The sequence below is a fragment of the Girardinichthys multiradiatus genome, chromosome 2, assembly GCF_021462225.1.
Source record: "Girardinichthys multiradiatus isolate DD_20200921_A chromosome 2, DD_fGirMul_XY1, whole genome shotgun sequence".
NCBI classification, from domain to species: Eukaryota; Metazoa; Chordata; class Actinopteri; order Cyprinodontiformes; family Goodeidae; genus Girardinichthys; species Girardinichthys multiradiatus.
The window spans coordinates 3,818,893-3,833,056 of NC_061795.1; the positions used below are offsets into that span (position 1 = coordinate 3,818,893).

At 41.2% G+C, this 14,164-nt stretch overlaps 1 protein-coding gene and 1 long non-coding RNA gene across 2 annotated transcripts; both read left to right on the forward strand.

Annotated features, from left to right (window-relative positions):
- Positions 1–456: 456 nt before the first annotated feature.
- LOC124858991 lies at positions 457–4,137 on the forward strand. Its single transcript, XM_047351374.1, has 2 exons — positions 457–744; positions 854–4,137. The coding sequence occupies exon 2, from the start codon at positions 2,073–2,075 to the stop codon at positions 3,639–3,641; it is 1,569 nt and encodes a 522-aa protein (XP_047207330.1). The 5' UTR covers positions 457–744; positions 854–2,072; the 3' UTR covers positions 3,642–4,137.
- A 486-nt stretch (positions 4,138–4,623) lies between these two features.
- Positions 4,624–5,054, forward strand: LOC124860532. Its single transcript, XR_007036382.1, has 2 exons — positions 4,624–4,867; positions 4,907–5,054. It is a non-coding gene; the product is annotated as an uncharacterized LOC124860532 (long non-coding RNA).
- Positions 5,055–14,164: the final 9,110 nt, after the last annotated feature.

Genomic DNA, 14,164 nt, shown 5'->3' on the forward strand with positions numbered 1-14,164 from the left:
CACAGGCAATTCATCGCGTTGTTTTAGCCCTGCCCACAAATAAACAAGTGAGTGCAGCTTCCATCTGGAAGGTCCGATTTACTGCAAATTTTGAATGTTAATTGACTCATTTAAGGTATCGCCCCTAATGACGACAACCAATCAGCATCCACGGTTACGCCCCTTGGACACACCACCTGCTTGACCACGTGACCTCCTGCCCACATGGCACCCACATGGCGCCCACATGGCGCCAACTGGAAGTCCCGCCCTCACCGGAAGTCCCACCCACCTGTCAAAAAGTTTGATGAAAGGGTGTACTTCAATTCTCTCTATTGTTCATGTTCTTACAAATCTTTTGTACAACTGAAACTTGCAACAAAATGCATTGTTGCCTTTATTTATTTACAAAAATGTATGAAGCAGTGTGCTTGTGTATGAAGGGGTGGGGAAATGGGGTGTTTGGTGGGGGTGGGTGTTTAGAACTGTGTGACATTACATGTGCTTTGGAGCAGTGACATCACACTACTTCAAAGCACATGACATCACCCTAGATCTAAGAACAGAGATGACATCACAGAGCCTTAAACGTGTACACTTTTAATTCTGAGGCCAGAATGGTCCAGTATACTAGTGTTTCTGGACATATAGTTTTAAGATTTTAAAGATCATTTACAATTCACAAAGATATTCTGAAGATGCCTGAATTCAGAAAGCATGAACCACTTCCAACGAAGTCAACGAAAGGAGATTCATCTTTAATAGGTGCCAATTCTCCCTCTTTACCACACTTGGCTGAGGAACTAATCTTGGATAGATTTGATCAGGTTACGAACGATGTTAATAAACTATTGTGTTTGTGTTCCATTTGCAGACAAGAGGAAAGGATTGGGATTACAACAGTAAATGGGATCTGTAGAATAACTCAACCTGGTCACTATAATGAAGAAGTGACATCCTATTTGAAAGATTTTTTTGCAAGTCGACGGGCTTCGATAAGGGCAGATTATGAACAATCTAACAGTAAACGGGCATCCACATTAACTGATATTCTTGAAGAGGAATCCACTGTTAACAATTTGATTACAAATGAGTCACCAAAAAGATCTATCAGAGACAGTAATACCACTGATAAAGACAGACCCAGTGAAGATCAGAAGCCTGAACCAAAAGCCTCCAAAACCATCTGGCAAAGGGTGAAATCAGCTTTTAAGGGCTTAGGAAAGTGCAAATCTCCTAAAAAGAGGAAACAGGATGAGGAGAAAGACTTAGATGATGATGCTTTTAACAAAAGCAGTGTAAGAGACTCATCTACATCCTCTCTGGAGTCAAAGTTCCCAACAACACTGCCAACATCATCAACTGCTTCAAAAGATCTGAACTCTGTCCATGTAGAGCTGGTACCTGTGGGAGTAAAAGATAAATGTAAACCCGGTGAAATACTCTGCTCTGGCCTTGTAGAGCCAATCACTGAGGCTGGGAAAGAGGACTGTAAGTCGGTGGACACTAAAGCACGTTCAACAGATCTGCCGCACAGTATTGAGGTGGAATCCACTGTCTCCGATGTCATTGCAAAAAAAGAGCTGGCTAGTAAAACCAAATCCCAAGAGGATTATTCTTCTTTGAATGCCAGTGCATCTGGGGGTGAACATTTTGGGAAACTGCCACAAAGAGACTCTACATCTACCACAAACTGTAACATCGCTGATACAGATGGACACAGTGAAGATCAGAAGTCTAAACCGAATGCCCCCACAACCTTCATTCAAAGACTGAAATCAGCTTTTAAGGGTTTAGGAAAACACAAATCTATTAAAAAGAGACTAAATGCTGAGGCCGATGCTGGAGAGGACGAATGCAAGCCAGAGGGGACTGAAACATTTTCCTCTGTCCATATAGAGGCGATCACCGAGGTAGAAGGTCAAGAATTCAAATCAGAGGACCCTGGTGTTATCCATGTCGATTCAACCAGTGAGGCAGAAAAGAAACAATGTAACTCAGAGGAGACTCCTTCTTATCTGCCCTATGATGGTTTTTCCCATTTAACAGGAAATATTGAAGAGGAGTCAACTGTCACAGATTTCGTTAAAAATATGGTGTCAACAAGTGAAACCAAATCGCAAAAAGAATCTTCTCATTTGGATTCCAGTGAGCCTGGAGGCGAACTTATTGGAAAGGCATCTAGCTTTAGGTTACCTAGCTATACAAGCCATTCACAAGAAGGATCTACATTTATCACAGACAATAGCATCACGGATACATATGAAACCAGTGACGATCAAGAGTCCAAACTCACAGGCTCTGTAACCTTCATTAAAAGACTGAAATCAGCTCTTAAGGGCTCAGGAAAACACAAATCTATTAAAAAGAGACTAAATGCTGAGGCCGAGGCTGGAGAGGACGAATGTAAGCCAGATGGGACTGAAACATTTTCCTCTGTCCATGTAGAGATGATCACTGAGGTAGAAGGTGAAAAATTTAAATCAGAGGACCCTGGTGTTATCCATGTCGATTCAACCAGTGACGCAGAAAAGAAACATTGTAAGTCAGAGGAGACTCCTTCTTATCTGCCCTATGATGATTTTTCCCATTTAACAGGAAATATTGAAGAGGAGTCAACTGTCACAGATTTCGTTAAAAATATGCAGTCAACAAGTGAAACCAAATCGCAAAAAGAATCTTCTCATTTGGATTCCAGTGAGCCTGGAGGCAAACTTATTGGAAAGGCATCTAGCTTTAGGTTACCTAGCTATACAAAAGATTCACAAGAGGCTCTGAAAGGCTCTGAAACCTTCATTCAAAGGGTGAAATCAGGTGTTAATGACTTAGGAAAACACAAACAATGTCAAAAAGACCAACAGACCGAGAAGAAGGACTTATCAGAAGGTAGCAGCAAAAGTATTGCTCCTGACACTGTATCAATTACAACAAAATTGGACCAGAGTTCTTTCTATACAGAGGCAATCAGTCAGTCAGAAACTGAAGGATTTAATTCAGAGGAGATCCAACCAGTGGGTACGTCTATGAGTAAGACGGTTTGCTGCATGCCTTCTCTACTCAGTACAAAATTCACTTACACTACATCTGACCCGATAAAATCCAAACTCCAAGCTCGGCATCTAGATTCATCTGATCAGAGTGAAAATGAAGCATGTCAATTACAAAAGACCAAAACACTCTCCCCTGAGATCTCTGCCATATCCTTATCTCAAAAACCACAGCATACTGAAAAGAAGCACATTCAAATAGGCATGGATCTTCAGAAAGAAATTACATCTATACCAGCAGAGTGGTTGGCTCACTTAAAACAATTAATTACCAATGACATTATAAGGATCTTTGATTTTTCTGAAAAAAACATTTCTGATGCTATTTACATTAAATTAGAAACCATCAGAGACACATTGATTGTTAGCATGGAGTCAACCTTTGAAGAGTTTATTAAAAGCACACATATGCCCTCTACCAGCTCATCTACGGCGTGTGAGAGAGCAAAATACCCTCAAATGGCAACTCCCAGTAAAGCTAGTTACCCCACAAGCCATTACCCTAGTATCCCAGGCCACCATGCCAGAAACACCTGTCACAAGAAAAGACCGTGGTACTTTTGTTTTAAAAAGAATAATAAGGTTGCACCATTGCCACCATCACAACAAAACTGAGTATATATATGTGTGTATATATATATATATATATATATATATAGGGAAGTATAAATTGTGGTTTTCGCACACATTATAAAACGTAAACATATTTCTAAAATCAAACAAAACAGGGAACCAAAAAGATGAATAGTATAACATAAGTAAAACACGTTTAAATGAGACTGATTGGCCAACCAGTTACCTTGAATTATAATCCTATTCACCACATTTAACAAAAACTTAGGTAACAGTAAACAATTCAGTCTAAGATAGCTTTATTTTCAAAGAAAGTCAGTCAGAATCTGTAAAATATCTGGTGGCTGCATTGGAATTTGCATGTCCTCCCTGTGCATGTGTGGGTTCTCTCCAGGTACTCTGGCTTCCCCCTATAAAAGCTGACCTTTAAAAAAAATGACATTTTAAAATAAAAAAAACAGCTTGAATTGCATAATAATAGCCTCAACAATAATTACGTAAAAATTTTATATTAAAATTATTTTATATGAATGGAAAATGAAATTTATTTCATAATAATGAGCTAAGAGTGTAATATGCATTCAATTATTTCACAATTTAATTGTCACATTAAATCAGTCAGTCATTTTCTACTGCTTATTCCATAGTGGGTCATGGGTAAGCTGGTGCCTATCTCCACCAGTTTATGGGCAAGAGGCAGGGTATGCCCTGGACAGGTCACCAGCAAGTCGCAGGGAAACACACAGACAACCATGCACACACTCATACACCTAAGGGCAATTTAGAGAGACCAATTAACCTAACAGGCATTTCTTTGGACTGTGGGAGGAAGCCATGCAAACTCCATGCAGAAAGACCCCTGGCTGGGAATTGAACCCAGGACCTTCTTGCTGCAAGGCAACAGTGCTACCAACTGCACCACCATGCAGCCCCTTAATACAAGCATTATTTGTATTTTGGTTTTTTTTGCAATGATTATGAATATGAGAGTATATTATTTGATATTAATATATATATATATATATATATATATATATGTACTTATATGTACTTGTATTTATAGTATAGTGTAGATATATGTGGAGATATGTAGAGATATATGATGAAACTCAGCTATGCTTATCTATAGCATAAATGGGGACTCGAACTTCGGACTCGCACATACAGTGATTTCAGACTCAAACAGACTTTAGGCACTCAATAAATTTTAGACAACTCGCGATTTGAGACTTGTGAACTATTTTTTATTTTTAATTAGGCCCAAGCAGGTAGGCCTGCAAGGGCCTATTGTAATTGCTCGGTTTAAGGTAGGCCTGCAAGGGCCTATTGTAATTGCTCCGTTTATTCATTTATTGTTCAGGCGACAAATGAATTGCCTTTTTTGCGGCTTTAACATATTCAAAAACTCACCAAACTACCCAAAATTGTCTCCCTAGTGAAATTTAAGGTTTTTAATGGAATTGAAAATGGGCGTTGCCAAACGGCTCTACAGCGCCCCCTAAAGTGAGATAGGCCAAATGGTAAGTCCTAGAGAGTTCAAATTTGGTTAGATCTCCCCAAATCATGAAAAAAAAGTCTCTTGGGGGTATGCCGTAAAACCAACAGGAAGTCGGCCATTTTGGGTCAAAGGGTAATTTTTGGACATTTTTCACTTTTCATACATGTCGAACTTTAACAAACTCCTCCTAGGGATTTTGAGCTACCGGCTTCATATTTGGTCAGTATGTAGTTAAGGCATTGGGGATTAAAAGTTATCAAAATTGTGAGTTTTTGAGCATGTTGCAGGGGCGAGACCAGGCCTCAAATTTAGCCTTCTCGCCGCAAATTTCGAACAGTAATAACTTTCACATAAATTGGCTGAAATACACCAAACCTGGTATTATTGAACCCTCTCAGGTCACCAACAATCCTATGGGGTCAAATGATGACATCATCAAAGTCACGCCCCCTCACTTACAAACATGCCTCTCTGACCATCTTGACCCATTCAACTTGAAACTGTGTCAGAAGACAGATAACTAGTGGGTCAAATTTCATTTGAAGCACAGTGGCTTTTCATAAAAGGGCGTGGCCATGGTGGCGCGGCGAAGTTGGACGTCACGCCATGGCCATACGTTCGGCTTTAATTTCCACATACATCATCTGATCTGCACCAAATTCAATGTGATTGATCATTGTCCAGTCCCCAACAGAGATCTGATCAGATATTTGGTGGGCATTCCCTAATTTGTCCACAGCGCCCCGTAGAAAATTATAAAAAATCAGCCTCAAGCCATGCTTTGACCGAGGATTATGAAATTTGGTACACATATTTCACTTGTCAAGACCTACAACTTGGAGCGTTGGTCCAAACCCAACAGGAAGTGGGTTATTAGGCCCGAGCAGGAAAACTGCAAGGGCCTATTGTAATCGCTCGAATTCTTATTCTTTATTCTTTTTTCCGGGGACTTTTGGCGGGGCAATATGGGGACTTTGCCATGCCCCAAAACTCACCAAATTTTACCCAAAATTGTCCCCCGCGTGAAATTTTCGTTCTTTAATGTCGTCGTCAGTGGGCGTGGCCAAACCACGTAGCCACGCCCCCAAACGTGAGATGGCCCGAACCGTAAGTCGTAGAGATCTGAAATTTGGCACAATGCTAGAACTCCTCAAACCAAGAACAAAAGTCTCTTGGGGGTATGCCCTAAAATGCACAGGAAGTCGGACATTTTGGGTCAAAGGCCGATTTTTGCCCGTTTTTCACTTTTACTCACCTTGAACTTTAACGAACTCCTCCTAGGCATTTTGAGCTATCGCCTTCATATTTGGTCTATATGCTGATAAGGCATGGGGGATTAAAAGTTATCAAAATCGTGAGTTTTTGGCCATGTTAAGGGGTCGTGGCCGGGACACGAAAATGGCGTTTGTGCCCAAAGTGAAAAAATGTAATAACTTTCCCAAATTAATGCCAAATCACACCAAAGTTGGCATGAAGGAGGACATTCGGGTTCCCGACAATCCTATGGGGTTATATTGTGACATCATCAAAGCCACCCCCCCTCAGAACCGGAAGTCGCTTTTTTCACTTGGAAAGGTGCCACTCTGACCCTCTTGACCCAATCAACTTGAAAGTGTTTCAGAAGACAGATAACTAGTGGGTCTAACTTCGTTTGAGGCACAGTGACTTTTCATAAAAGGGCGTGGCCATGGCGGCACGGCGAAGTCAGACGTCACGCCATGGCCATACGTTTGCCTCTAATTTCCACATAGATCATCTGATCTGCAACAAATTCAATGTGATTGATCCTAGTCCAGTCGCCAACAGGGATCTGATGCCATATTTGGTGGGCGTGGCCAAATGTGTCCACAGCGCCCCCTAGAAAACTTACAAAAATCAGCCCCAAGCCATGCTTTGACCGAGGATTCTGAAATTTGGTACACATATGTACCTTCTCACGACCTACAAAAAAGTCTATTGGAGCATTGGTCCAAACCCAACAGGAAGTCGGACATTTTGGATTGAAGTTGCCATTTTGACCCTCTTTTGGGCGTTTTTAGCCCGCATATCTGAGCGAACTCCTCCTACAGCTTTTGACTTAGAGACTTGAAAATCACTCAGTATACTCTTAAGGGATTGGGGATTAAAAGTTATCAAAAGCTTTTTGATACATGAAAGCGTGTGGGCGTGGCCATGCCTCAAAATATGACTTCTCGCCATAAAACACTACATTGATATAGCTCCTACAAGGAAAGTCACAGACAAATAACACCTTCTGGGATTGATCTGCCTCTAGGCCTGAACAATATTCACTTGTCAGATGCTGACATCATCGAAGCCCCGCCCCTGACAACAGAAAGTGTCCCGTTTTCCTTTACAGAATCAGTGTTTGATGTTCTTCACCTAATCAATGTGAAACTGTCCCAAGTAACAGATAACATGATGGTTTTACACAGTCGCCAGTACTGACTGCTTTAGCTGGAGGGTGTGGCTATGATGGCGTGGCGAATTCTGATATCACGCCACAGCCATACGTTTGCCTCTAAAATACACATGCATGGTCCAATTTACTCCAAATTCAATATGGTTGATCCTTGTCAGCCCCTAAACAGCTCTATTAGATAACTAATGAATTTACCTCAACGGCGCCCACTATTACACTTCAAGTGCTCTAGCTTCCTCATGCCTGATCGGATTCACTTCAAACTTCCTATACATCACCATGTATCAATGTTGGACATGTTGACACAGTCAATACATTACATCACTCTAGCCCCGCCCACTAATAAACAAATGACTGTAGCTTCCATATGGAAGGTCCGATTCACTCCAAACTGAATATTATTGATCTTTGTCAGCCCCCAAACAGCTCTATTGGATTACATTTAAATTTGGATCAATACCGCCCCCTAGGACACTTCAAGGGCTATAGCTCCCTCATACATCATCGGATCCACTTGAAATGTAGTATACATGATCATGAGTTAATGATGGACATTTTGACACAGTCAATTGATGATGTGGTTTTAGCCCCGCCCACAAACAAACAAGCGACTGCAGCGTCCTTCTGGAAGGTCAGATTTACTCTAAATTTTGAATGCTTTTTGCAAAACCGAAACTCTGCATGACCGAAGATCATATGACATGTTGCTCACAGTACCACTTACTGGCGACGTGTTGAAGTGAAGCGGTGTCATCGTCGGTGGCGTGTAGGAGGCGATGCCAGGCTCCTGCGGTCGCTCAACAGCCCGAGTTGCGCTGAGGGGTGCGAGGGCCTTCAAAGCTGCTTGCAGGTTTCTAGTTTATATTTATATTCAAAAATCTGAATATATTGAATGAACCTTGAATATATGGAATGAAAGTCATCAAGGAATTATTGGTAATGTGGTCCGTAGTCCTAAACAGAGAAGGGAAGGGCAGAAACTTCAAGTTTTTATACTATCATGACGTTGTCGCTAAATTAAATATTTTCCAGATGTGTTAAACAAGAAAATAGACCTTAACATGTTATCTGACCAGTCAGTGTATCAACATTGAGAATAATTTAAAATTTAGTCTGCGGTTTTCGAAACAGCAGAGCTCGGTTCACAGATTGCCTTGGCTGCTGAACTAACTGAACAGTTGGAGTGGGGTTTCCCCTCTCACGTATCGTATGTTGGATAAGCACGCTGTAATTTCCCCGTACCCATTACTCGTTAGTGGCGGTTAAATTTCAGTTTTGTGGCAAATAACAGCAACAACCAGAATATAGAATATATGATTTTTCTCCTTAAATTTTTTATATTTTCAATTAATTTTCACATTTTGTAATCTCTCAACTCAAATCAATTTATGTATGTCCCCAAATTTTGGGTCAAATTTATAGAAACCGTATGTATGTATGTTGTATACCGTGGTGATCAAACACTTTAACTGTTCCTTGTACATAACAGGAAAAAAAATCTCAAAGTTTGACTTCCTGTAAACCCACCTTGTGAGAACTCTTAATTAGGCCCGAGCAGGAAAACTGCAAGGGCCTATTGTAATCGCTCGAATTCTTATTCTTTATTCTTTTTTCCGGGGACTTTTGGCGGGGCAATATGGGGACTTTGCCATGCCCCAAAACTCACCAAATTTTACCCAAAATTGTCCCCCGCGTGAAATTTTCGTTCTTTAATGTCGTCGTCAGTGGGCGTGGCCAAACCACTTAGCCACGCCCCCAAACGTGAGATAGGCCGAACTGTAAAGCGTAGAGATATGAAATTTGGCACAATGCTAGAGCACCTCAAAACAAGAAAAAAAGTCTCTTGGGGGCATGCCCTAAAATGCACAGGAAGTCGACCATTTCGGGTCAAAGGCCGATTTTTGCCCGTTTTTCACTTTTACTCACCTCGAACTTTAACGAACTCCTCCTAGGGATTTTCAGCTATCGGGTTCATATTTGGTCTACATGCAGTTAAGGGATGGGGCATTAAATGTTATCAAAATCGTGAGTTTTTGGCCATGTTTAGGGGGCGTGGCCGGGGCACGAACTTGGCGTTCGCGCCGAAAGTGAAAAATTGCAATAACTTTCCCAAACAAATTCCAAATCACACCAAAGTTGGCAGCAAGGAGGACCTTCGGGTTCCCGATAATCCTATGGGGTCATATGCTGACATCATCAAAGCCACGCCCCCTCAGAACAGGAAGTAACTTTTTTCACTTGGAAAGTTGCCTCTCTGACCCTCTTGACCCAATCAACTTGAAAGTGAGTCAGAAGATAGATAACTAGTGGGTCTAACTTCGTTTGAGGCACAGTGTCTTTTCATAAAAGGGCGTGGGCGTGGCGGCGCCGCGAATTCAGACGTCATGCCATGGCCATACGTTTGCCTCTAATTTCCACATAGATCATCTGATCTGCATCACATTCAATGTGATTGATCCTTGTCCAGTCCCCCACACAGATCTGATGACATATTCGGTGGGCGTGGCCTAATTCGTCCACAGCGCCCCCTAGAATATTTCAAAAAATCAGCCCCAAGCCATGCTTTGACTGAGGATTGTGAAATTCGGTACATATATGTCACTTCTTAGGACCTACAAAAACATCTCTTGGAGCATTGGTCCAAACCCCACAGAAAGTCGGCCATTTTGGATCGAAGTTGCCATTTTGACCCTGTTTTGGCCGTTTCTAACCCGCATATCTGAGCGAACTCCTACAGCTTTTGACTTAGAGACTTGAAAATCACTCAGTATACTCTTAAGGGATTGGGGATCAAAAGTTATCAAAAGCTTTTTGATACATGAAAGCGTGTGGGCGTGGCCACGCCTCAAAATATGACTTCTTGCCATAAAACACTACATTGATATAGCTCCTACAAGGAAAGTCACAGACAAATGAAACCTTCTGGGATTTATCTGCCTCTAGGCCTCAACAATATTCACTGATCAGATGCTGACATCATTGAAACCCCGCCCCTTGACAACAGAAAGTGTCCCGTTTTCCTTTACAGAATCAGTGTTTGATGTTCTTCACCTAATCAATGTGAAACTGTCCCAAGTAACAGATAACATGATGGTCTTAGACAGTCGCCATTACTTACTGCTTTAGCTGGAGAGTGTGACTATGATGGCGTGCCGTATTATGATGTCACGCCACGGCCATACGTTTGCCTCTAAATTACACATGCATGGTCCGATTCACTCCAAACTGAATATTCTTGATCTTTGTCAGCCCCCAAACTGCTCTATTGGTTTACATTTAAATTTGGATCAATAGTGCCCCCTAGGACACTTCAAGGGCTATATCTCCGTCATACATCATCGGATCCACTTGAAAAGTAGTATACATGATCATGAGTTAATGATGGACATTTTGACACAGTCAATTGATGATGTCATTTTAGCCCCACCCACAAACAAACAAGTGAGTGCAGCTTCCATCTGGAAGGTCAGATGTACTCGAAATTTTGAATGCTTTTTGCCAGACTGAAACTCTGCATGACCGAAGATAATATGACATGTTGCTCAAAGTGCCACCTACTGGCGACGTGTTTAAGTGACGCGGTGTCATTGTATGTGGCGTGTAGTAGGCGATGCCAGGCTCCTGCGGTCACTCAACAGCCCGAGTTGTGCTGAGGGGTGCGAGGGCCTTCAAAGCTGCTTGCAGGTTTCTAGTTTTTGATTTTTTTTCTGGAGGATAGACCACATTTCCAAATTTGAATCTCTCATCTTTTTACCTTGTAGACAAAAGCAAAATAATCAAATTCAGTCTCTACAATCAGATAAGTGAGTTTGCAGAAGACTCATTCTGGATAAAATTAATTGACAAACCTGTCAGGAGAAAGAATTAAATGTAATAATTTTCTAAACTGCCTTAAGATGTCCACAAGCAGAGTTTGGACCTCAATCCTTTGATCTTAAGTGGTTAACATAATCCATCCATCAATCCATCCATCCATTTATCCATCCATCCATCCCGTTTATCTTTTTGGGGTCACGAGGGTCTACTGGTGCCTATCTCCAGCAGTCATGGGGCGAGAGGCAGGGTACACCCTGGACAGGTCGCCAGTCCACCGCAGGGCAACAGAGAGACAGGACAAGCAAACAACCATGCACACACACACACACACCTAAGGAGAATTTAGAGAGACAAATTAACCTAACAGTCATGTGTGTGGACTGTGAGAGGAAGCTGGAGTACTCGGAAAGAACCCACGCATGCACGGGGAGAACATACAAACTCCATGTAGAAAGACCCCAGGCTGAAATCGTACCCAGGATCTTCTTGCTGCAAGGGCTAACATAATACAAAGCAAAAATGTAATGCCAACCAAATCCCGCACACTGCACTTGGCACTACTAAACACTTATGAACACACAAATGTTTATTTTATTACCATCTGGTAAGCTCATTTCACATATATATAGCACAAATGTAGGGAAAAAGTTTTTAGTAAAAACTTTATTGGAATTACAGATACAGTCAGCAAGTACAGGGAATTGATATCTTGGATGTCAAAACATCAGCAAATAATTAAATGAAGAACATGAGGAAGAAAGGGAGAAGACGATGTCAAGACATGAGGGTGAAGATGCCAAAAATGTTGGGAGGATAATGTGACACAAATGAAACATGTAAACTGAGTAAAAGTATTAAAAAATTAGGAAGAAAATTATACATTTTATAATTTGGTACTTGCAGTTATTCACCTTATATTAAAAATGCGTACTATCTCACTTTCAGCGGCCACAAACAGAAAACAGATAGCAAGAAATGACAGCGTGCCTATCCGAGATAATGCAGGGATGAGAGGTGAGATCCCATTCCAACTCCGCTTAGTTTAGCTTAGCTTAACTTCGCAGGCTGACCGGCTTGTGAACTAAGCTGTGCCACTCCCAAAACCCCAGAACATATTTCAAAGGTTGCCCATTGTTGATGAACCAACTGGTCACATAAAGATTTTAGTTATACTTCTATGCTTAAAACATCTCGAAGGTTTCTGCGACAAATTCAGAAAAGTATAAAAATGCTAAGTGTCCACGCTCGCCTCCTCTGTTTACGACTATTGGTGGTGCAATGCATTGTGGGATATGATGCTGGCCCAAGACCGCAGAAGGATGGATCCTCAATAAAATGGATAAAATAAGAATATCTATGGGTTCTTTTAGAGTACTTCGTTTGATGCGTACTTAGGGTTGGAACAGTGCTTGAGCCACTGCCGATGAATTGTCAAAAGCACGCGAAAACACACCTACAGAAAACTATGCATGTTTTGAACCACATTACCCATAAGTCCTCGAGGGCAGTCTGACTTTCATTCCATATATTCAGACTTTCATTCCATATATTTAAGGTTCATTCAATATATTCAGACTTTCATTCCATATATCCAAGGTTCATTCCATATATTCAGATTTTTAAATATAAATATAAATAATTGAACGGCATGCCATAATAGATAGATAGATAGATAGATAGATAGATAGATAGATAGATAGATAGATAGATAGATAGATAGATAGATAGATAGATAGATAGATAGATAGATAGATAGATAGATAGATAGATAGATAGATAGATAGATAGATAGATAGATAGATAGATAGATATATTTTCGTTGTCCGATAAGCTAACCCCTCCCTCCTACTTCCCTATGTCTAAAGGGACTGATCAAACCAGCTCTCCATCCAACGGGTCCGGACTTCCCCAAACCTGAAAGGTCTTACTAAGCAGGTTTACTGAAGGTTCTGTTTAAGCTGGTGTCGGGAAATGACTCGCCTAGCTTCTGACAACCTTCATCCAAAAGTCTGGCCCTTCTTCAACTGGTGGTCTGGACGACTGAGTAGCCTCTCGCAGTCATCCACACCCTCGACAGTCACTTTTGTTCACGGCTGCTCATTCCCTAATTTACAACTGGCTCTTGGTATATGGGCTAGGTTAATTTTTGTGGCTCTGCACGAGCCCCAAGGGTGCTGTTTTAACAAAATTGGCTAAGGCAACCTATAAAAACCTCCTAAAATATCTTGGAACCAGGCAACAAGACTTTTTACCACCAACAAAAAATAAGGTAACTCAATAATTGAATGTCCACGATTTAACTAGAATTTTATATGCTTTCTTTAATTAGTAATGCTTTTGCAGGGGTTAGTAACAGCTTAAATTCAGCAAAACAAAATAATTTCAATAATAGAAATGAATCAATCAACTCAACCTGTCTTTCCCTGATGCTGAAACTAGTGGGTTTGAAGAGGCTTTGAAGACGGAAGCTCATCCATGCATCTGATGGAGAAGATTCTTCTGGTAACAACGAGTGGTTTCTTGAAGGGAATACGACTTAATCTTCAGTTTTCTTCCTCTAAGTGGCAGGCACTGATGCTCCAGACTTCGATGGTTAAACAAGATCTTTGTTGTCATATGTCTCCAAAGACAGTATTTTCCAGAGGCTGAAGAGTTGAAGGAAACCCGGAGACATAAATGAGGTTGATTCAGGACTTCCAGAAGCCTGAAACTTAAAGCAATCAGCTGTTCACCGATCAAGTTCACTTCTGTTGTCTGGATAAAAAGGCTTTAGATGAAATCAGATTCTTAATCTTGAGGCACACAAATGCCCTTAACCATTAAACTTCT

Bases quoted from the DNA above. Each gene is read 5' to 3' on its own strand.
- LOC124858991 (XM_047351374.1), top strand. From the start codon at position 2,073: ATGGTGTCAACAAGTGAAACCAAATCGCAAAAAGAATCTTCTCATTTG.